General features: G+C 41.7%; 1 protein-coding gene across 5 annotated transcripts; it reads left to right on the top strand.

Moving 5' to 3' along the window:
• Nucleotides 1–145: 145 nt before the first annotated feature.
• grm1a (glutamate receptor, metabotropic 1a) lies at nucleotides 146–21,048 on the top strand. 5 transcript variants are annotated; one of them, XM_058391167.1, is made up of 9 exons: nucleotides 146–258; nucleotides 1,135–2,008; nucleotides 4,125–4,374; nucleotides 12,702–12,937; nucleotides 14,775–15,021; nucleotides 15,475–15,646; nucleotides 16,092–16,218; nucleotides 16,752–17,691; nucleotides 18,819–21,048. In XM_058391167.1, exons 2-9 carry the CDS (start codon nucleotides 1,303–1,305, stop codon nucleotides 19,582–19,584), a joined length of 3,444 nt encoding a protein of 1,147 aa, XP_058247150.1. In that variant the 5' UTR covers nucleotides 146–258; nucleotides 1,135–1,302; the 3' UTR covers nucleotides 19,585–21,048. The 5 variants fall into 5 exon arrangements, with proteins under 5 accessions (XP_058247150.1, XP_058247154.1, XP_058247153.1 ...); XM_058391171.1 differs by having other exon boundaries at nucleotides 18,854–19,101; XM_058391170.1 differs by lacking the exon at nucleotides 146–258 and adding an exon at nucleotides 491–590.
• Nucleotides 21,049–21,460: the final 412 nt, after the last annotated feature.

Below are 21,460 nucleotides of genomic sequence, written 5' to 3'. Positions count from 1 at the left end.
TCGTTTTCTTTCTTTCTTCGTTTTCTTTTCTTTCTTTCTTCTATCTCTTCTTTCTCAGGCTGATTCTCCATATTGTGCCAAATGGGGTAAAACTGTCGAGCCACCAGGAGGAGGGAGAGGCAGACACACACACACACACACAGAGAGAGAGAGAGAGAGAGAGAGAGAGAGAGAGACTCACACATTGGTTAAGTAGTGCAAACTCGAGCATCACAGCTCTGCTTCACAAGACAGCAAACCGATGCATCAGACACTCAGGTGCGTATGGCTCGCGGATTCCTGCACGCACACACACACACACACACACACAGAGAGAGAGAGAGAGATCGCGATCCTCCCCGGCGCTTCAATCTCTTTCTGGACAGATGTGAAGCAGATGCAGAAAAGGCAACGTATTTCTTCTTCCTCTATATGTTGTATCTTATAGATTATACATCACATCTAGACACATCTATACACACCATCATATAGCGATCAGAAGCGTGTGTGTTTGCAGCCATGCATCATTCTCCAACCGCCTTTGTCTTTTTCCATGGCTCATTGTTATTGCTATAGCCTGTGGAGACTCGAGATGCGTCGATGACATGCTGGTGTGTTTCAGCGAGAAAGCGCGCGCTCGTGATGCACACAAGGACTGCATTTAGGATTGCATGGCGATGCAATATAGAACTATTCTGCCAAGCCATCCGTTGTGTGTGTGTGTGTGTGTGTGTGTGTGTGGTACGCACTAGTTATGCTTTCACCTTCAAAGACCGGATCAGATTCCTCAGATGGTTTTTAGTCGGCGGTGCTGAAGACAGGTTTTCAGAGCAGATGAGGATCTCTAATCACTAATTCGGACCGGTTCATTTATTTATTTCTGAATGTAAATATTAAAAAAATGTAATAATAAATGCGCGTGCATGCCATGTGGTTATTAGATCAAAGTGATGTTTGAGTGGAGTGCTTAAATTTCAATTAAAAATTCAATTATGCAAGGTGTGTAAATGTTCCAGGCGTAGTCTATTATCCTCTAAAAACAATATAAAAACTTTGCATGTTATTGTTTAATTGAGGATTACGCACGGTTTTTTCTACACTATTTTTGTTTTTTTTTTATTTTTTCTCTAAACACTTCCGTTTCTCTCTGGACAGGTGTTCGTGGTTCGTGGACACACGCGTATCTTTGGACCTTGCACGTCATCGTCATGCCCGCATCGCTAAGGTTGCATCCGGAGCGACACCACCACCACCACCGTACCCCCGTAGTCTAGCGGCAATGCGCGCGCGGCTGCTCCTCTCTCTCACGCGGCACGCTTGAAGATGCGCGGAAACCCGCCGCTCTTTGTCACCCTGCTGCTCCTGCCGACGCTCGCGCCGCGGGCGCTGGCCAGCAGCCGCGAGCGCTCGGCGGTGTCGCGCGCCGCGGCCCGTTCCGTGGCCCGCATGGACGGCGACGTGATCCTCGGTGCGCTCTTCTCTGTGCACCACCAGCCGTCGGCGGAGCGCGTGGCCGAGCGGAAGTGCGGCGACGTGCGCGAACAGTACGGCATCCAACGCGTGGAGGCCACCTTCCACACGCTGGACCGCATCAACTCCGACCCGCACCTGCTGCCCAACGTCACCCTCGGCTGCGAGATCCGCGACTCGTGCTGGCACTCGTCTGTCGCGCTCGAGCAGAGCATCGAGTTCATCCGCGACTCCCTCATATCGATCCGCGACGACTCCAAAGAAGGCTCGAAGTGGTGCATGGACGGCACGCCCTCGAGCCACCCGCCGCCCTCCAAGAAGCCCATCGCGGGTGTCATCGGGCCCGGGTCCAGCTCTGTGGCCATCCAGGTGCAGAACCTGCTGCAGCTCTTTAACATCCCGCAGATCGCCTACTCCGCCACGAGCATAGACCTGAGCGACAAGACTCTCTTTAAGTACTTCCTGCGGGTCGTGCCATCCGACACGCTGCAGGCGCGCGCTATGCTCGATATCGTTAAGCACTACAACTGGACTTATGTTTCTGCAGTCCACACAGAAGGCAAGTCTATCTATCTATCTATCTATCTATCTATCTATCTATCTATCTATCTATCTATCTATCTATCTATCTGTCTGTCTGTCTGTCTGTCTGTCTGTCTGTCTGCCTGTCTATCTATCTATCTATCTATCTATCTATCTATCTATCTATCTATCTATCTATCTATCTATCTATCTATCTATCTATCTCTGTCTGTCTAGTTGTCTGACATGAACCTTTCTGATATGCAGATTTTCCGAATAATCAGCATCCTGCTGTATAATGAAATGCTAATTCTGTTCCATTAGACGAGTACAAGTGGTCTCTCAATTTCTAATTATTTGCATATCTAAGCATGCCTTAATTAATCAATCAGCTCCTCCGTGTTTAATGAGTGAAACGAATGGGTTCCTTCCTCTTCTTCTGCCCCTCTGGAGGTGAGCAGCCTGGGAGCTGTAACACTCATGCTCCAGTTTATGTCGAACTCTCATATTTGGGCTGTCAGATCAGTGTTTGGTGCTGTCACACACAAATGAACACACACACACACTCAACAAAACAGTTGCTAAGATGTTTGCACAAACACTGTACTGTAGACACATGCACTGACTCAAGGCCACAGGCACAACACCATCCACTGAACTCCTCTTCTGCCACCTTCAATGCTGCCTGTTGCCCTTGGCAACAGCGGATGTTCCTGATTGCATTAATTACCTGGTCAGATTCGGATCTGTCCGCCACACTGAGGCTGCTTCTCAACCCTCACGACTTCACTGACACCCTAATTGGCAATCGGACCAAATAAAACTGGCCTGATTGTACACACACTTGGCGTATAAACGGAACCTCGCGGTCTGATACATGGTCAAAGAAATGTAATAGAAAATGTAATGGAATTATTTATGAGTAAATAATGGGTTTAGTGCTTGCTTCTCTAGGGAGGTGGAATTGGAGAAAATGGGGGGGGGACAAGGAAGAGAGAGAAATGGTTGAAAAGTTGTGCCTTATACCTGTCTCTGTTTGTTTGGTGTTTAAACAACCAGAATCTCGATTTCTTCTTGTGTGTTTGATGTCTGATTTATAAAAATCCAGATTTCTTCACTGAAGAAACATGTGTGTGATGTCTGTGTGTAGCATCCTCTAAAACAACTCCACTCTTTCCTTAATTCTTAAGTTCATGTCATTAACTAATCGGTTTAATCTAGAAGGGATGAAGTCAAATAAATAAATAAATAGAAACTTTCAGTGAAAGTCTGTTGGCATGGTAGCATGTTTTCCATTCCAAGATGTTGATCTGAAAGATGAGTTTTCTTCTCAAATTTCATTTCAGATCAACTGAAATGAGTTTTATATATAAAAAAAAGCCACAAATCTCACTCAAAGATATGGACCTCCACTTATCATTCTATCATGTTCTCCAGGAGTCCTTCCTCTCTAGAAGATAGACTGGCTAAGCTAAATTCCCTTTAAAGCCTGAACGTCCTACCTAGAATGAATTCTCTCGTCTTGCTCACGGTATTCCTGGGATCTACACTGAATGGCACTCGGAATGCAAACAAAACTTCAGCTGAACCTTCGGTGCAGGGATCGGCAGTCAGAACCGAGACCGCGTGAATTAAAATAGCTCTCTGTGATTAAAATAGCTGTCCAGAGGGCAACATCATGACCTCCTGTTGTTGCTCCATCAGGTGTGTTGCTCAGAATTATGCATGAAGACTGAATGGTTGATTTTTTTTAATTTTTTTTTTACAAACCAATACCAAACATTACTTTCTTTATTAAAGAAGCGTATCTTTCTCTCTTTTTTTTGCCTTAATGATGACATGTTGGATTGATTCCTCAGTGATTATTCATGTCTGGTTTTGTTTGTCGACCATCTCACTGTAGAATTTGTCATCTGTCTCCCGAACACTCGTGACCATCTCTCCATTTCGTGTCTCTTTCAGTTTCCATTATGTGTCTTCCATTGTCGTCCATTTCTAATCCCGGCTTCTGGCAGCTCTGACTCGGTTGAGTCAACTGGAGGTAACCCAGCCTCAGAAAAATCTGTGTTTAGATTCATCCATAACTAAAATTATGAACTGAAACCTTCTCTTTCTGATCTGTCGACTTCTTTGTGTCTCGACTCTCAACTCAGGCAACTACGGTGAAAGTGGCATGGAGGCATTTAAGGAGCTGGCAGCAGAAGAAGGTCTGTGTATCGCTCACTCTGATAAGATCTACAGCAACGCAGGAGAGAAGCACTTCGATCGGCTCCTGAGGAAGCTGCGTGAGCGTCTACCTAAAGCCCGCGTGGTCGTCTGTTTCTGCGAGGGCATGACGGTACGTGGCCTTCTGATGGCCATGAAACGACGGGGAGTTTCCGGAGAATTCCTGCTCATCGGGAGGTAAGGAACCTTTCAAACTAACTTTATATAATCACTTCCATAACTACCAGTCTGACCAGTGAGACACATCTCACACACCGATCAGCCATAACATTGTGAGCAGTGAGAGGTGAAGTGAATAACACTGATGATCTCCTCATCATGGCACCTGTTAGTGGGTGGGATATATTAGACAACAAGTGAACATTTTATCCTCAAAGTTGATGTGTTAGAAGCAGGAAAAATGGACAAGCATAAGGATTTGAGCGAGTTTGACAAGGGTCATATTGTGATGGCTAGACCACTGGATCAGAGCATCTTCAAAACTGCAGCTCTTGTGGGGTGTTCCTGGTCTGCAGTGGTCAGTATCTATCAAAAGTATCATTTAAGTCCTGTAAGTTGCGAAGTGGGGCTCATGGAGGCCAACTTACAGGACTTAAAGGATCTGCTGCTAACATCTTGGTGCCAGATACCACAGCACACCTTCAGGGATCTAGTGGAGTCCATGCCTCAACGGGTCAGGGCTGTTTTGGCAGCAAAAGGGGGACCAACACAAATTTTAGGCAGGTGGTCAAATCTGCCTAAAATTTGAAAAAAAATCTCCTCAGAATATCACAGAGTATGATTGATTTTGCATAAATATCTTTAAACTGCAGAAAATCACTAAATCCTGAACCACAAAAACACAGATTATAGACCAGATGAAAGAATTTCCGATATTAGTGTAGTGAAATTTAGCATTTGGGGGAAAATGAATTCAAACACAGAGAGCATTCAATTATTTTCCATTTATTTATTTATTTATTTATTTATTGATGATCACAGATACAGGAATGTAAAAAAGGTAAAACTTCTATAGAAAGACGTGATTTTTTATCAGCTCATTAGTCCGACAGTGAAGTAATCTACATATCAGAGTGTATGAGGTACCAGGAATCGCTGACATGGATGATGTGGAGTTTTTGGGCATCAAAAGATCTATAGTCCATTAAAAAAATATTTTCTGGTTATTTATTGGTTTTAAATCCAGATTGAAAGACACCAGCTGTGATTTGATTATTTTTGCCAGTTCAGTATTTCAGTGTTTCATTTTTGTTTAGATGAAATACAGATTTGTTGATTTGTTCAGGATGAAAAATCCTTTCTGGCTTCAGTTTAATTCTGACCTGGTCTGACAGCTGAAAGGAACGAGAGCCAGTAGTAAATAGTGTTGATCTGAAGCTAAGAAAACACTTCAGTTTACTAGCTGATTGAGAATTGAACAGAAAGTCGTTTATTTATGAAGCGCATTTAAACACAACTAGTTCACCCAAGAGCTGTACATGAGGTCAGAAAGAAACATGGATGGAGGGAGGAATGGATTTGTGGCAAGCATGCATGTAGAGATTGATGGATGTATGGATGGATAGATCAATGGAGAGCATGCATGTGTGGATGAATGGATAGATGGATGAATTGATGGATAGAGGGCATGGGTAAATGGATGGTTGGTAGGAAGGATATACTGATGTGCATGCATAGATGAAGAGCATGCACAGATAGGTGGATGAATTGGTGGATCAATTAATAGATTAATGGATGTATGTGTGGAGAGCATAAATGGAGGGATGGATAGATGGATGAATTGGTGGATTGATGACTGGATGAGTGGATGAATGGATGAGTGGACGGATGGATGGATTGGTAAAATGGATGGATGGATGGATGGATGGGTGGATAGTATAAATTGAGAGATAAATGGATGGATGGGTGGATTGATGAATGGATGGCTAGATGGATGGATGGATGGATGGATGGATGGGTGGGTGGATGGATTGATGGATTGATGGATAGATGAATGAATGAATGAATGAATGAATGAATGGATGGATGGATGGATGGATTGATGAACGGACAGATGGGTGTATGGTTGAATGGATGAATGGGTGGATTGATGAACGGAAGGATGGATGGATGGATGGGTGGAGAGAATATATGGATTGATGAATGGATGGATGGATGGGTGGATGGATAGATGCATGGATGGATAGATGGGTAGGTGGATTCATAAATAGTCTGATGGGTGGATTGATGGATGGATGGATGGATGGATAGATGAATGGTTTGAGAGATGGATGGATTGGTGGGTTGATGAATGGATGGATGGACAGCATGCAAATTTGTAATTATGTGTTTTTAGGCAAGATTTCAAAAGTGTAACAGAGGAACAGCTTTAAACACTGCAGTGTTTATTATTTATTTACATACTATTTTTTTACATACTGTTTATTTATATACTGTTTATTTACATACTGTTTATTCATATATTGTTTACTTCTATAGACCCGGACACAAGCTTCAAACCCGACTGAAATGTATTTGCTTCTCTCCTGCATGTTGTCCAAAAATCTCTTGTTTCTATCAAACACAAGATCAAGTTTCTTAGGAGGAATTGGGAAGCTTAGATAAATATTGGCACCAAAGATAAACACACACACACACACACACACACCAGGGAAGTTACCAGGGAAACCAGTTAAGATTAAAAATGCCGGGTGCCAGCAGTGGCATGTCTCCGCACTAATGAATAAGATGTGATGCGGTTACTGAAACACCAGTTTAGACAGAAATTATTCTCTCTCTCTTCCTCTCTCTCTCTCTCTCTCTCTCTCTCTTTCTTTCTTCATGGTATCTACATTTTATGTAATTTATTTATTTTTTACATAAAACCTAATAATATGCTCTAAGGGAGCAAAAAACAGTACAGGTGGGTGGGGCTTTCCCACCTGTCAATCACAACAAAACTAGCCAATCACAGGCGTCTGTGAGCTCATGTATGAGGAAGAGGGCAGAGAGCGCTTACTTTAGCTTCTTTAATATCTTTAAGTCAAAGAAACATGAAACAAATTTCGTATTGTTGTTTTTCCTATTCTTAATTTTAGTGCTTAAATATAAATATTAAATCTAAAACAAGTCTTTTCTGAGTGTCCCTCTGCCTCGCTGTGTCTGTTTGTCTCTAGAGACTTTTGTCGTGTTGAGGTGATGCTCCTGGACACCAAACCTTTATGAAATGAAGATAATGAACAAAGACTGGCAAAAATAGAAAAGAAAATCATAAATATGGAAAAACATCAGAATTCCTGCCTTTGCTCTAAGTGTTTTCACACGGCATCTTTTTCATCCTCCTCCTGCGGTATGTTTCCATCATTTCTTTTGCACGGATGATGAAAAATCTACCCCGCTCATCCTGGCCACCAGTTTCTATTATATTACACAACTTTTCCCATTAAAAATGAAAGATAGCTGCAAGAGCTTCCGTGTGTAATTAGCAGCACGGGCGTAATAGCGCCGTCTGACTCATTTCGGATGGCTGGATATTGCAATGTGAGAGCAATCCACTCACTGCTGCTCCTCAGCACAGCAGTTTCACCTTTCAGAGACAAAATGGAAGGAGGCCATTAAAAAGATCCTCGTCTTTAATTGCATCGCAGGATTACGGCTGGAGTAAAACACTTTTTTAATGAAAAATATATAATACACAGACCTAAAAAGATATCACTTAATGCTGTCTCAAGTGTGTGTGTGTGTGTGTGTGTGTGTGGACATGTTTTTACATCTTAGAAGGGACTCCTGATTCTGACCTGGTGGGAATTTCTTTTTTTTTTTTTTCATTTTATTATTTAGGCCCATATTATTATTCAGAAAATATGTGAAGAAAAAATCATTTTGTCTCATTCATTTATTTATTTTAATTTATTTACAAAAAATGTACTTTTGTTGCATTTTATTATTTATTGACAAAAAATGGAAAACTTTTTTGTTTCATTTTATTATTTATTTTATTTACAAAAATGAAAACCTTTTGTTTCATTTTATTTTTTAATTAGTTATTTAAATAATTTACAAAAAATAAAAACTTTTGTTTCATTTTATTTTTTAATTAATTATTTAAATAATTTACAAAAAATAAAAACTTTTGTTTCATTTTATTATTTATTGTGTGTATTCACAAAAAATACAAAAATTGCTTTTGTTTAGTTTTTAATTATTTATTTACAAAAAACTTTCCTTTTGTTTCAATTTATTACTTTATTGTTTTTATTTATTTACATGAATTTAAATTTTATTTAAATGAAAAACATTTGGTTTTTATGTACAAAAAAGATTTCCTTTTGGTTACTCGGTTTAATGTGAAGCGTCACATTAATGATCTACATTAACCAGAGACACTAGTAATGGCCGTGCTCTGTGAGTGGGAGGGGCATACCCAGTCTACCCTGTCAATCAGAGCGACACTAGCCAATCACAGGCTTCTGTATCCTTGTGGATGTGGCAGAGGGCAGATAACGCTCATCTCTGAGTCTCACAGAATCAGATGTTAGCATGTTGCACAGGTTGCTACCTATCGTATGACGTAATTGCCTTTGCTTTGTACAGCATTTTCTGTCTTTTCTGCCTGTCTTTTCTTTCCAATCATTATGTCAGTATTCACTATGAGATATGAGATCAAACCCTGCTTGAAATGCCTTGCGAGTCTGACTCCTAGACTAGATCAGAGATTGTAGATTAGATCCACTGGCTTCCTTACAGATCTCAAATCTCTGCTTACTGCTGTGTTTCTGCCAGTTTGCCTAATCTTATTAATTTGATCCTGGCACAGCGTATGGTAACTTCAGGCAGCACAGATGATGATGATGATGATGATGATGATGATGACCATGTCTTTCCATCAACTAAATCACAACTTTCTTTTCTTTTGTTCTTTTCTTTTCAAGCTGTGTGGTCTGTCCTGATCTAATCTGGTAGTCCTCTTATGTTTTTTTGTTTGTTTTCGGACGAGTTATCACGAGTCGTTATCGTGTGTTAGCGTGTTTTAAAAGGTTTTACAAGGCTCTAGGGAGGCTGAGCTCACTTTCCAGAACATCTTTCTTTCATTAGCTCTCCATTTTTAATACATTAGAGGATAAGTTATTCACAAGGGCAGCGAGATAGAGGGGGAGAGCAACGACTAGAGAGAAAGAGAAAAAAAGAGAGAGAGATAGAGAGAAAGAGAGAGACAATGGGGGGGGGATGATGTAAATGTGTGGGTGGAAGGTTTCTGACCCCAGACGTGAGAACTTTATTGCTGTAATGGTCTTTTCTTTCTCGGCTGAGATTCTGATGTGTAACTCTGAAGCTGTAATGCTTTATGTATTTTAATCATAATGGCTTAATTCGCTAGCAGACTTGCAGAGCTATGAAGCCATGTGTGTGTGTGTGTGTGTGTGTGTGTGTGTTTTAGAGCTGTCAGTTGCCAGTTTGCTGGTGCGATTAGCAACACTAACAGTTCGGGTAGCAGGAAAAAAAGTCCCCAGGGTTTTATTTAACTACAGAACAACAATATTACAGTGCAGTAAACTCGTTCCTTCCTTAACAGCTGGAAATGTTTCTGGAGTTCGGCGGGTGGATGGATGGAATAAATTCCTGCTAAATGGTTAAACACCGATGAACGCAAGTGATGGAAGGTCTCACAGACAGATGAAAGCTGGAACACTGTAAGCAAGAGAGAGAGAGAGAGAGAGAGAGAGAGAGAGAGAAAGCAGTGCCAAGCTGCTCTGAACTGGAGCGCCATGAATTAGTAAAGGCCTGTGGATAAGCTTTAATGGCCGTCAGCCTAATCCAGAGAAAGCGCTCTGTGTCCGAGCGTATTCAGCGTATTCACAGCCACGATGCTCTAGATCGTAAAGAAGCAGGGAATGACGAGGTCAGGAGATGGGAAAGAGACGTGAAAGGAAATGAAAATGAGGGAAAGATAAGAGAAGAATATTACATTAGGAGATAAAAGCAAGCGCTTTCTCTAATCGCTCATGACTTTGCTTTAGTAAATGCAGGTCAGGAGAACACCAGGTCCTCGGCATCAGAGTCAGACGGCAGTTTATCACACAGCAATAACGCATTCACAACACGCTCATCATCATTCCACCAAGCGCCAGGTTAAAGGAAACTGGAGAACCATGAGGAAACCCACACAGAGAGATCAAGTAAAATTCACACAGACACACAGCTCCGGATCGAACCTGCAACTCATTTCCCACCTCAGTACCAACCCTTTCTAATGTAATGCTCAAAAACTAAACTACCTTTAATATAACACGCCTCATGTATCTAGCAGGATACACAAGTATTTGTGTATTAATCATTTATATGAACAAAAAAAAACAAAAAACATTCGTAACCTTCTCGTGCTCCTGAGTGTGACGACGAATTAAATCTAAACCTTGACTTGATCGACTTGTGTGCTTTTAGATCTGGAGCGTATAGTGGACTATAATGTACATTGATATTGTTATTGCAGACACTCAGCTATCAGAGAACACATCCTCATGCTAGTTCACTAGATCAGGGATTGAGAGCATCGTCCAGAACATTTAATAACAGTTGATTTATTTTACAGGCATCAGTTAAAGAATATTAAAGAATAAAAAAAGGGAGCAAAAACAGTGTGATTAATTAAAAGAAAGGAACATACTCAATAAATAAAACTAGTTGTAAAAAACTTCAGCTGATGCAGGATTTAAAGCTCTCTTCTTCTTTATTATTATTATTATTATTATTATTATTTATTATTATTAAAATGATATTAAATATTTTTATCAGCACAGAAGTAACTTCCACTTCTGTCTTTCAGACTTTACCCTGATTGTTCATTTCATTCCCGCAGCTGTCTGTGCACACAACCTTTTATGGAGATTTGTGGGCATGGCCACATGCAAATGAGGCATAAGTGATCAAAGTTTCAGATACCTGATCAGAGTTTCTGAAACTTTTCTAATCCCAGTGGAACATTTTAGCATTTTTTTTGGTTTGGATTATGTAAACATTTACACGCAACATTACGAAAAGATCAGTTAGGAGCCTGTTGCGGGGAATTTATCACGTATTGGTCAGAACAGATTGTTCTGCAATTAAGATAAGGTGAAACAACTACACAAACTATAAATATTACAATGATATTTAACTCAGTGAAAAGAAACGTTTTTTTTTTTTTTTTCTTCATGGATTGGATTTTGCAATTATATCCATACACACTTTCTATACACTATTGTTTCCATAGTAACAGCTATAGAAATGGCAGACACGTCACGTAGCAGGTTTTTAAAATCGCCTACTTGTTGTTATGGTGATGTTTAATTATTTCACATTTTTGGAAGGAGTCTCCACTGTCAGTTAACACGAGCCAGAGTCGTTACAGTTTCTTTGTAACATGACAAACTAAATTGTTTTTATTTCTGGCTTAGTGTGTTGTGTCGTAAACATGGACGCTAGCAATGATCCTATTCTAGCTAGATGTTGAATAAACTACTAAGAATCAGAAACAGGAATGTTTGAGATCTTTAGCTCAGGAAATTCGAGCTACTCCTTTTTGTGTATTATTCCTTCTGTACTCCAGCTTTTGTTCCATTCTGAACTGAGTAGACCTGCTGTCAGTTTAATCCTGGCGTAAATAACGAGAAGAACATGTTTTTAGGTCAAAGCCCTCGAGTCACTCCAGCTTGGCGGTACGTCCCATTCGGAGACATCCATGCTTACAGGATCACACGTCTACTAACGTGCTGCTAGAAAAGGAGAATGATGTGAGGATGAGTGAAGGAAAGGTCTTTGAGATGACTGAGAGGCCACAAATGAAACACCAGACCAAACAAACACATCCTGTTCATCAGATATAATCAGATTATGTCTCGGAATCGAATTGTAAAAACAGTGAAATATCCAGCATTTGTGTTGAGATACACTGTGTTGCCAAAAGTATTAGGATTTTTGCCTTTACATGCACTTGAATGTATTATGGAGATGTCCTGCCCTTTGCAGCTAGAACAGCTTCAACTCTTCTGGGAAGGCTTTCCACAAGGTTTAGGAGTGTGTTTATGGGAATTTTTGACCATTCCTCTAGAATACGTGCATTTGTGAGGTCAGGCACTGATGTTGGGAGAGGAGGCCTGGCTCAGAAGAGTCTCCGCTCTAAATCATCCCAAAGGTGTTCTGTTTGGCATTTGGCATTATAGTGTAGGCTACGTTCCTGAATGGAAGAGTGCACTAGCTAACATAACCATCTAATCGTTAGATAACTGTAGCTAACTAGCTGAATTGTTGCAAACTTATCAATGTTTATCTATGAACACAAATATAACCTTTACTGTGAAATTTCACCAGCTCTTTATTTAGACGTGATAACGATCCTGTGTTGAATATTTTAGCTGCCATGCTAGCCGTTCTCTCTTTTCTTCTACGTATATTTGACTTGTGTGAGAAAATGTAATATTTTTCCATTGATCTATAACTCTGCTGCCCTCTATAAGCCCCCTAAGATCCTGTCTTCATCTCTCTGTCAGTGACGGATGGGCAGATCGAGACGAGGTGGTGGAGGGATACGAGCAGGAAGCGGACGGAGGTATCACCATGAAGCTGCAGACAGAGGAAGTGAAGTCATTTAATGAATACTTCCTGAAGCTGCGCCTGGACACAAACACCAGGAACCCATGGTTCGCCGAGTTCTGGCAGTACCGCTTCCAGTGCCGCATACCAGGCCACCCTCAGGAGAACCATAACTACCAGAAAATCTGTACAGGTACAAAAAACATACTGGTTTTAATAATAACACACTCCAGAGTGCCACAATGTACAGATCTGTAGAAGGACAAATGCAAATGGATGAATAGATAGATAGATAGATAGATAGATAGATAGATAGATAGATAGATAGATAGATAGATAGATAGATAGATAGATAGATAGATAGATAGATGGGTGGATGGTTACAGAAGATTAATGTATGGATGGATGATTGGATTAATGGAAAGAGAGCATGAATGGATGAATGGTTGTATGGATGAATGGAGAACATGAAGCGATGGATGTGTGGATGCATGAATATATGAAGGAAGAGCATAGATGAATGGATGGATGGATGGATGGATGGATGGATAGATGGATGGATGGTAAAGAACATGTATGCATGGCTGGATGGAGAGTATGAATTGATGAATGGATGGATGGATGGATGGATGGAAGGATGGAGAGCATGAATAGATGGATGGATGGATGGATGGATGGATGGATGGATGGATGGAGAGTATGAATTGAGTGATGCATGGATGGATGAATGGATGGATGAATGTGTGAAGAGCATGCATGCATGGCTGGATTGAGGGTATGAATTTAATAGATGGATGGATGGATGGATGGAGAGTATGAATTGATGAATAGATAAATGGATGGATGGCTATATGAAGAGCATGAATGGAAGTAGGGATGGAGAGTATGAATTGATGGATAGATGGATGCATGGATGGATGCATGGATGGATGGATGGATGGGTGAAGAGCATGTATGGATGGCTGGATGGAGATTATTAATTGATGTATAGATAAATGGATGGATGGAGAGATAGATAGATGAATAGATGGATGGAGGGATAGACGGATAAACAAAGAGAGAAGGGAAAAATATCAGTTGCAGGTGTGGACTTTGTGAGAACGCAGTGAAGTTTATTAAGTGTACAGATGCAGGAACTTCAGTAGTCTGATTATATTAACATGCCTTCATCCAGTTCAGTAGATAACATTGTTTTTATTCTCTTCACTTGTGTTTTGTGTTGATGTGCAGCATGTCTTCATCCCTAAAACACATCGTCATTCAGCTGAAGTCAACTGAAAAGATTGAACAGTTTAGCTCTTTTTAAATTGATAAAAGATTCTACTCTTACACTGAAAGCACCAGAGAAGCCTAGTGTGTGTGTATGTGTGTGTGTCTGTGTGTGTGTGTTGTGCAAATGTGTGAACATGTCCACAGTGCTCACAGCATGTGTGGAGGCTGCGCTCACAGCTGGCAGTCTGCATGTGTGTGATTGTATGATTTTGTGTGTGTGTGTGTGTGTGTGTGTGTAGCAGCTCAAGGACAGAAGGCTTCACAGTTCAGCCATGTGTGGCTTTCAGTAAAGGATGTAAACAAACGCAGCATTCAGGGAACGCATCTCACATTGTGCTAATACCTATTTTAAAGGCACTCATCCTATCAAAGCTGTCATCTGACCTGAAATAAAACGGCTCTGAGGTCCGTCAGGAATCCGTGCTGGGTTTTTTTTTTTTGGTATCCGGTGAGAAAATTACTGTATAATTACACGCACATTTCTAAAAAACAAATAACTCCATTTCCAAGATTCATTTCCTTCCACTGTAAGGCTAAGAACAATTTCCTTTCCTCTTATTAAGTTTTTGCAGGCAGCTAAAGCTCCCGGATATGTGATTATTTCATGGTGGAAAAAGCTCTAAAGCTGGTCAAATTGCTGCCTTTTGTTTTATAAAGCGATAATATTTGGAAATGTTTTTGCTCCTAACAAGCGTTAAACTAATAAAATGACTTTTTATAGTACAGCATAACAAAAACTAAGTCCACTCCTCCAACAGGAAATGAGAGCCTGAAGGACAACTATGTTCAGGACAGTAAGATGGGTTTTGTGATCAACGCCATCTACGCCATGGCACATGGGCTCCATGATATGCACCGTGACCTGTGTCCGGATCACGAGGGCCTGTGCGAGGCTATGGACCCCATTGATGGCAGCAGACTCTTAGACTACCTTCTCAAAACCTCTTTCACCGGTGTCTCCGGAGAGGAGGTGTACTTCGACGAGAATGGAGACTCTCCTGGAAGGTAAATATTTAGTGTTAATGAATCAGGAAATGACTTCTTCCTGACCAGGGGTACGTTAGAAGCTACACTTGATGTCTGGCATGGTTGATTCGTGCAGGATTGTACACACACTCACACACACACACACACACAGGTGTGTATCCAGATCTAATAGGTTTGGAGTGGAACAGATTTTCTGTCTGAGGTCAGAGCTCCAGCTGTTTCCACTCCAGATCCTACATGAGTTGAATCCTGTCATTGTTACTGCACACACTTGATAAAAGATGACAGGTCGGAGTTAGAGCACTGTCACCATCAGTGTTGCTATGTGTGGAGACGCCTGCACGGTCCAGCACGTGTCCTGGGGGTCTGTCACACTGGTGCCAGTGTTAGATTGTCGGTTTTGAATATAGAAATAAATCTAAATATTAGATACATGCATGAGTGCCGAATCTTTCTTGTCTTCTGTTCCAGGTATGACATTATGAATTTGCAGTATGTTGAAGAGCTGGGTCGCTATGACTACATCAATGTGGGATCGTGGCATGAAGGACTGCTGAGCATTGACGATTACAAGCTGATGACCAACCGAAGCGAGATGGTGCGCTCCGTCTGCAGCGAGCCTTGTTCCAAGGGACAGATCAAGGTACTCAGTTTTGCTGTGATAAAGTAGGAACAATTAGATGTATGTTCAGCTGTAGTATTTACTCTATCTGAGGTTATCTAATCTAAGCTTTGACAGCTTGAGGTCCAGGGTGTCTAGCAAAGCTCAGTTATTACAACCATGTAGATCAGATTGCAGGAACCTTGAGGCCAAGAACAGGAATCATTGGGCACAGGTTCTACCAAGTGAAAAACCTTCATCTTCACTTACTTACTTTTGGTGAACCTTGTGCTCAGTGTAGCATCAGATTCCTGTTCTAGACTAACAGGAGGGAACCTTTGCTTTCTGAGGTGCTCTGTATTATTTGAGCTGTAACCCCCATCATCAAACCTCTTCGTTTGATCTATTTAACTGGTACTTCATGTCGGATTTTCCGCTCAATTATGAGAAGATTAAATCGTGGGGAATTTCCTATTCCTGGCTATAGGTGATCCGGAAAGGTGAGGTGAGCTGCTGCTGGATCTGCACTACCTGTAAAGACAACGAGTACGTGCAAGACGAGTTCACCTGCAAGGCCTGCGATCTGGGCTGGTGGCCTGATAACGAACTAGCAGGTAACAAATCTTATAGCTTATCCATCCATCCATTTCTTAATCATGAGCTTATCAATCCCTACATCTGTCCTTTCTCTCTATCTGTCTTCCAATCCACCTGACTCACAATCTGCGATTCCTCTCTCTCTCTCTTCTTCTCGATGCTGTATATTGTTTTGACAGCTGTGTGCAGCAACCTGGAGAGAGGTGTACCACAATGAATTCACAATTCCATCGATACCCACTAGCCATATGCCAAGAAAAGCAAGAGAAAAACTGAGAAACTCAAGAAAGAAATCCAAGCTTTTGTTAGAGGCTAAAAAACAGGGCACATGGCTGCTAAACAAGCTGCAATGGGATTTGTACGGCTGTCCATAAACCAAAATTAGGAATCACGTCTTCTCATAAATCTCTCATCAGCTAGCTCTCTTGTGTCATCTCGTACATGTGCTTGCATTTATCATCCTTTAATTCTCAACGATCTTCTCCCTCTTTATTTACTTTCCTCTCATATTTGCTCTGTCTGTGTCTCCACATCTTTTTCTTTCTCTCAGGGTGTCAACCTCTTCCTCTCAGGTACCTGGAATGGGGCAGCGTGGAGTCCATCGTAGCGGTGGTCTTCTCCTGCCTGGGCATCCTGGTCACTCTGTTCGTAACCTTCGTCTTCATTCAGTACAGAGACACTCCGGTGGTCAAGTCGTCAAGCCGTGAGCTGTGCTACATTATCCTGGCGGGTATCTTCTTGGGGTATATTTGCCCTTTTACGCTGATCGCACGCCCTACAGTGATCTCGTGCTACCTACAGCGCCTCCTAGTGGGCCTTTCATCTGCAATGTGCTACTCAGCGTTGGTCACCAAGACGAACCGCATTGCACGCATCCTGGCTGGGAGTAAAAAGAAGATCTGCACTCGCAAGCCAAGGTTCATGAGTGCCTGGGCGCAGGTAGTGATCGCTTTCATCCTGATCAGCCTACAGCTCACACTGGAGGTTGTGCTGATCGTGCTGGAGCCTCCAGAGCCAATCAAGAGCTACCCTAGCATACGGGAAGCCTACCTCATCTGTAACACCAGTAACTTGGGTGTGGTCGCTCCATTGGGCTACAATGGCCTGCTCATCCTGAGCTGCACCTACTATGCCTTCAAAACGCGCAACGTACCAGCCAACTTCAACGAGGCCAAATACATTGCCTTCACCATGTACACCACGTGTATCATCTGGCTCGCGTTCGTACCCATCTATTTTGGCTCCAATTACAAGATCATCACCACCTCGTTCTCAGTCAGTCTGAGCGTCACAGTGGCTCTGGGCTGCATGTTTACACCCAAGATGTACATCATCATCGCCAAGCCAGAGCGCAATGTGCGCAGCGCCTTCACCACATCGGACGTGGTTCGCATGCACGTGGGAGATGGCAAGGCAGCTGCGTGCCAGAGCAACAGCTTCCTGAACATGTTCCGCAGGAAGAAGAACAATGCCAACAGCAGCAACACCAAGTGAGTGGCCTCCTTTATACAATGTTTTCATCTTATTGTGATTAGTCACAAACCTGTACAGTATACACTGTCAGAAAAGGTGCCAACCATTTAGACTTACGTTTAACGAGGTAATGAGTTTCACAACATTTAAAGGTTGATGTACCATTAGTTCTGACAGTGTACTGCACCAGAACAACTTAAGTATCTTCATCTTTTAGGAAGCAAGTGGTTCTCTTGGGAGTACTTGTTTTTCTATATTTTATACAGAAACTTCTAAAATACAGTGTAAACAACAAATTCTTTCATAGTACCGTTTCACATGTTCCATGGTAGCAAATGTGTATATTTTCTTCTTTCTGATGCCATGTTTTTCTCCTTGCCGCAAACTGGAGTATGTATGTAGAGATCTGTTAGCACCAGGCTCCAATCAGCTGTCCTCTGTGTGTCCTGAGCTCTTCTCCGAAACCTAATTTTCATCAAACCACCCACCACGTAACCCCCCTCCCTCTCTCCGCCCCACCCTTCCCTGATATTAACCCAATTCTCAGCCTCCCCATCACGTTCTCCCTCCTTTACTGAAGAAAATTAACCCAGTTATTAAGAGTTCTGCTCCTTCCGTCCCTAGCCTGCTTCCTCTAACCCGAAGTGCAGCTTGCAGCTCTGAGGCCTCTCTCTCTGTCCCTCGCCCGTTCTGCTTAACTTGATTACACCACTGACTTCCAGGTTGTTGTGTGCACAATGCTAAACCTCGACAGGGCTTTGCGCTGTGCCACAGGGATCTGAGGGAAATTCCATAAAAGCCCGATGTTCAGTGCAAACAGAGCGGTGCAGGGAGGGGAAGGCGGTCGGCCATCTGACATTCATGACGCTCTCCCTACAATCCATTACGTACCAAGTGTCCAGCATGTTTTTAACCCAGTTGTTTGGAATGCAGTGTTTCAATAAATAACAATAAGTGAATGATCCTAACCCGTAGTGATGGTATTTAGGGTTGAATTTAGAAAGGATGCTGATGATACTGATGATGATGATGATGATGATGATGATAGTGATGATGATGTACTGATGATGTTGTTTTGTGTGTCTCTGTTGCTTTTTGGCCCATTCCCCGTGGGAATAACGCTGGGTCTCTGTCTCGTTCATAGTCCTAATGGAAAGTCTGTGTCATGGTCTGAATCAGGTGCCCGGCCCCAGGGGAGGGGGTCGAGTGTGTTCCACAGACTGTCTGTGCATGTGAGGAGGCAAGCAGTCGGCCAGAGTCAGACGGCGGTCATCCGACCCCTAACTAACGCCTCGCAACCCCTGCACCCCGAATACGACCCTGGACTTGACACAGACCACAACGGCTCACAACCTAACACCAAGGTTCTCTACAACCTCAACGAGGAGGGCGACGAAGGCTGCCGATCCCCCTGCAACGTACAAGGAACAACCCCGGATAGAAGGGAGCCAGCCTCCTACTCACCTGCTCACCTGATGGGCCTCGCCTCTGACCATCTAGACGGGGGCCAAGTGGATACGCTAAGCTCAAATGTTCGGGCTTTCGATGAAATGCTAGGCAACAGACTGAGCCCTGCTTACAACCCCTTATCCAATCAGCTACCTCTGCCCCTGCAGGGGGAGATGTTGTCTGAAGACGGTTCCGAAATGGAGGCTCTTGAACTTATCCATGGCTTCCTGTACGACAGTACTGTACAGGAAGAGGCTGAAGAGGAGGAGGACGAGGAAGAAGAAGGGGCTGGACAGGAGGAGTTAGCTCAAAGCAAGCTCACTCTCCTCGCTCCGCCCTCACCGTTCAGGGACTCGCTGCATTCAGGCAGGTCAATCCCAGGATCCCCTGCCCTCGACAACGAACCAAACACCTCCCAGGAAGTGACCTATGCTCCCAAACAAAGCTCTTTTACACTGTGAGAGCAGGTGCTCAGGATGCAGGAAACGGCCGGCTCCCACTTCACTTTGTTTTTTCTTATTTAATTATAGCAGTTGCTTGCTTATATGGTTGTTATTTTTATTTTTATTTACCATTCAAGGCATTCCTGTCAGGAATGAAAAAAAGAGACAGCGAGTCGAAACAACTAGGATTATTGTTCTGACGTTCGGCAAGCTTGTTCGTACCGAAACGAACATTGCTTTCATTGGAGATTAAGATTAAGTCTAAATACCAGTCTGCTGCTGTTTGTATGGACCACAAAGGAAGACACTCAAACTTTGGGTCTATGGACTATGTAGCCTGACATCATTGTAAATGATTTTTACATGCTATACATATATAAAAACATATCCCTGATGGAACTAATTAGTCCAAAACACACAACCAGGAAGCAGAGTCATGTGACACACACACACATACCACAGCTGACCACAAGACCACAACCATCACACTTGAACCATTCACAGAATCCAGACTAAGACTAATTAGCTTGAAGTGTTTGGATTGAGAGTGACAGTAGTGAACAAGAACATCATCTAGACTTTGTTTTAATGTTCTTGATTGATCCAGACACACACACACACACACAACATCTGGTTATCTACAACCCGTTTATTGTGGGATGTGTAAACCGAGAGTTTTTCTCTTCCCTGTGAAACCTGCGAGTGTGTGTGTGTGTACTCGTTTCTGACAGCGATCTGAGTGTAATGGTAATTTTAGCACTTGCTTGGGGAGATACACAAGGGAAGGGTTTTATTATATTGTTAAGCGAGTAGTTAAAGCACTATTTTAGTCTAAATGATGATTTTTCCCCCCTGTACTGCCAAGGTAATTACAAAACGGGAACAAAATCACAAATCTCTCTCTCTCTCTTTTTGTCTCATGAGATATTTCATGCTTGGGAAACGTTTTTTCAAATATTTGTATACTGTATAGTCATCGATTGTGTTTTTTTTCTTCCTCCACACAGCTAAGGTGTTTGTATTTCCCGTTAATGTTTATATGAACAGAATGCGTGAAGATTTCTACGTTTTAGAGAAGCTAACTCATCTGCTCCCTCTGTGAAAAGGGATGTACAGTGAATCTGGAATATTTTTTTGTTTTTTCTCAAATAATCTGTATATTTGACTTTTTAAGCTTTATGGGGTAGTGGCTTCTAGTGGTCAACTCGTAGCATTATTTCCAAGTGACTCTCGTGTAGGATTATAAATTCGCAACTTATTTTAACCTTTAGTAGTTTCACACACTACTATTAGAATGCAAATATTCTTTAGCTGATATGGACGTAATAAATATTGCTCATTTTAATATTAAGTCTTTTTTTGTGTGTGTGTAAGTTGTTTGGGAAAATTTGTTTCATGTACAAGAATTACAGTAGAATATCATGTTAGGAACTAGAAATGAGGATTTTCTTTTCTTTCTTTCTTTTTTGGCCAGGACAAATCATGCTGTATAATAAATATTTTCTACTGAACTTCCTGTCTTGTTAAATATCTGTAATATCTCTCATTACATCACATCATTCATTGATAGATAGATAGATAGATAGATAGATAGATAGATAGATAGATAGATAGATAGATAGATAGATAGATAAATAAATAAACAAACAAACAAACAAATGAATAAATACATAAACAAATGAATAAATGATTGAATAAATGAATAAATAAACAAAAATCAAAAATAAATTAACCAATCAACTAATTAATTAATACATAAATGAATACATAAACAAATAAATAAATAAATAGATAAACAAACAAGTGAACAAATAAATAAACAATAAACAAATGTCTATTTTTTTATTTATTTAAACAAACAAATTAATAAATAAGTAAATAAATAAAATGCAAA

The sequence above is a fragment of the Hemibagrus wyckioides genome, linkage group LG06 (genome assembly GCF_019097595.1).
Source record: "Hemibagrus wyckioides isolate EC202008001 linkage group LG06, SWU_Hwy_1.0, whole genome shotgun sequence".
NCBI classification, from domain to species: domain Eukaryota; kingdom Metazoa; phylum Chordata; class Actinopteri; order Siluriformes; family Bagridae; genus Hemibagrus; species Hemibagrus wyckioides.
This window is presented reverse-complemented; position numbering and strand designations above follow the sequence as displayed.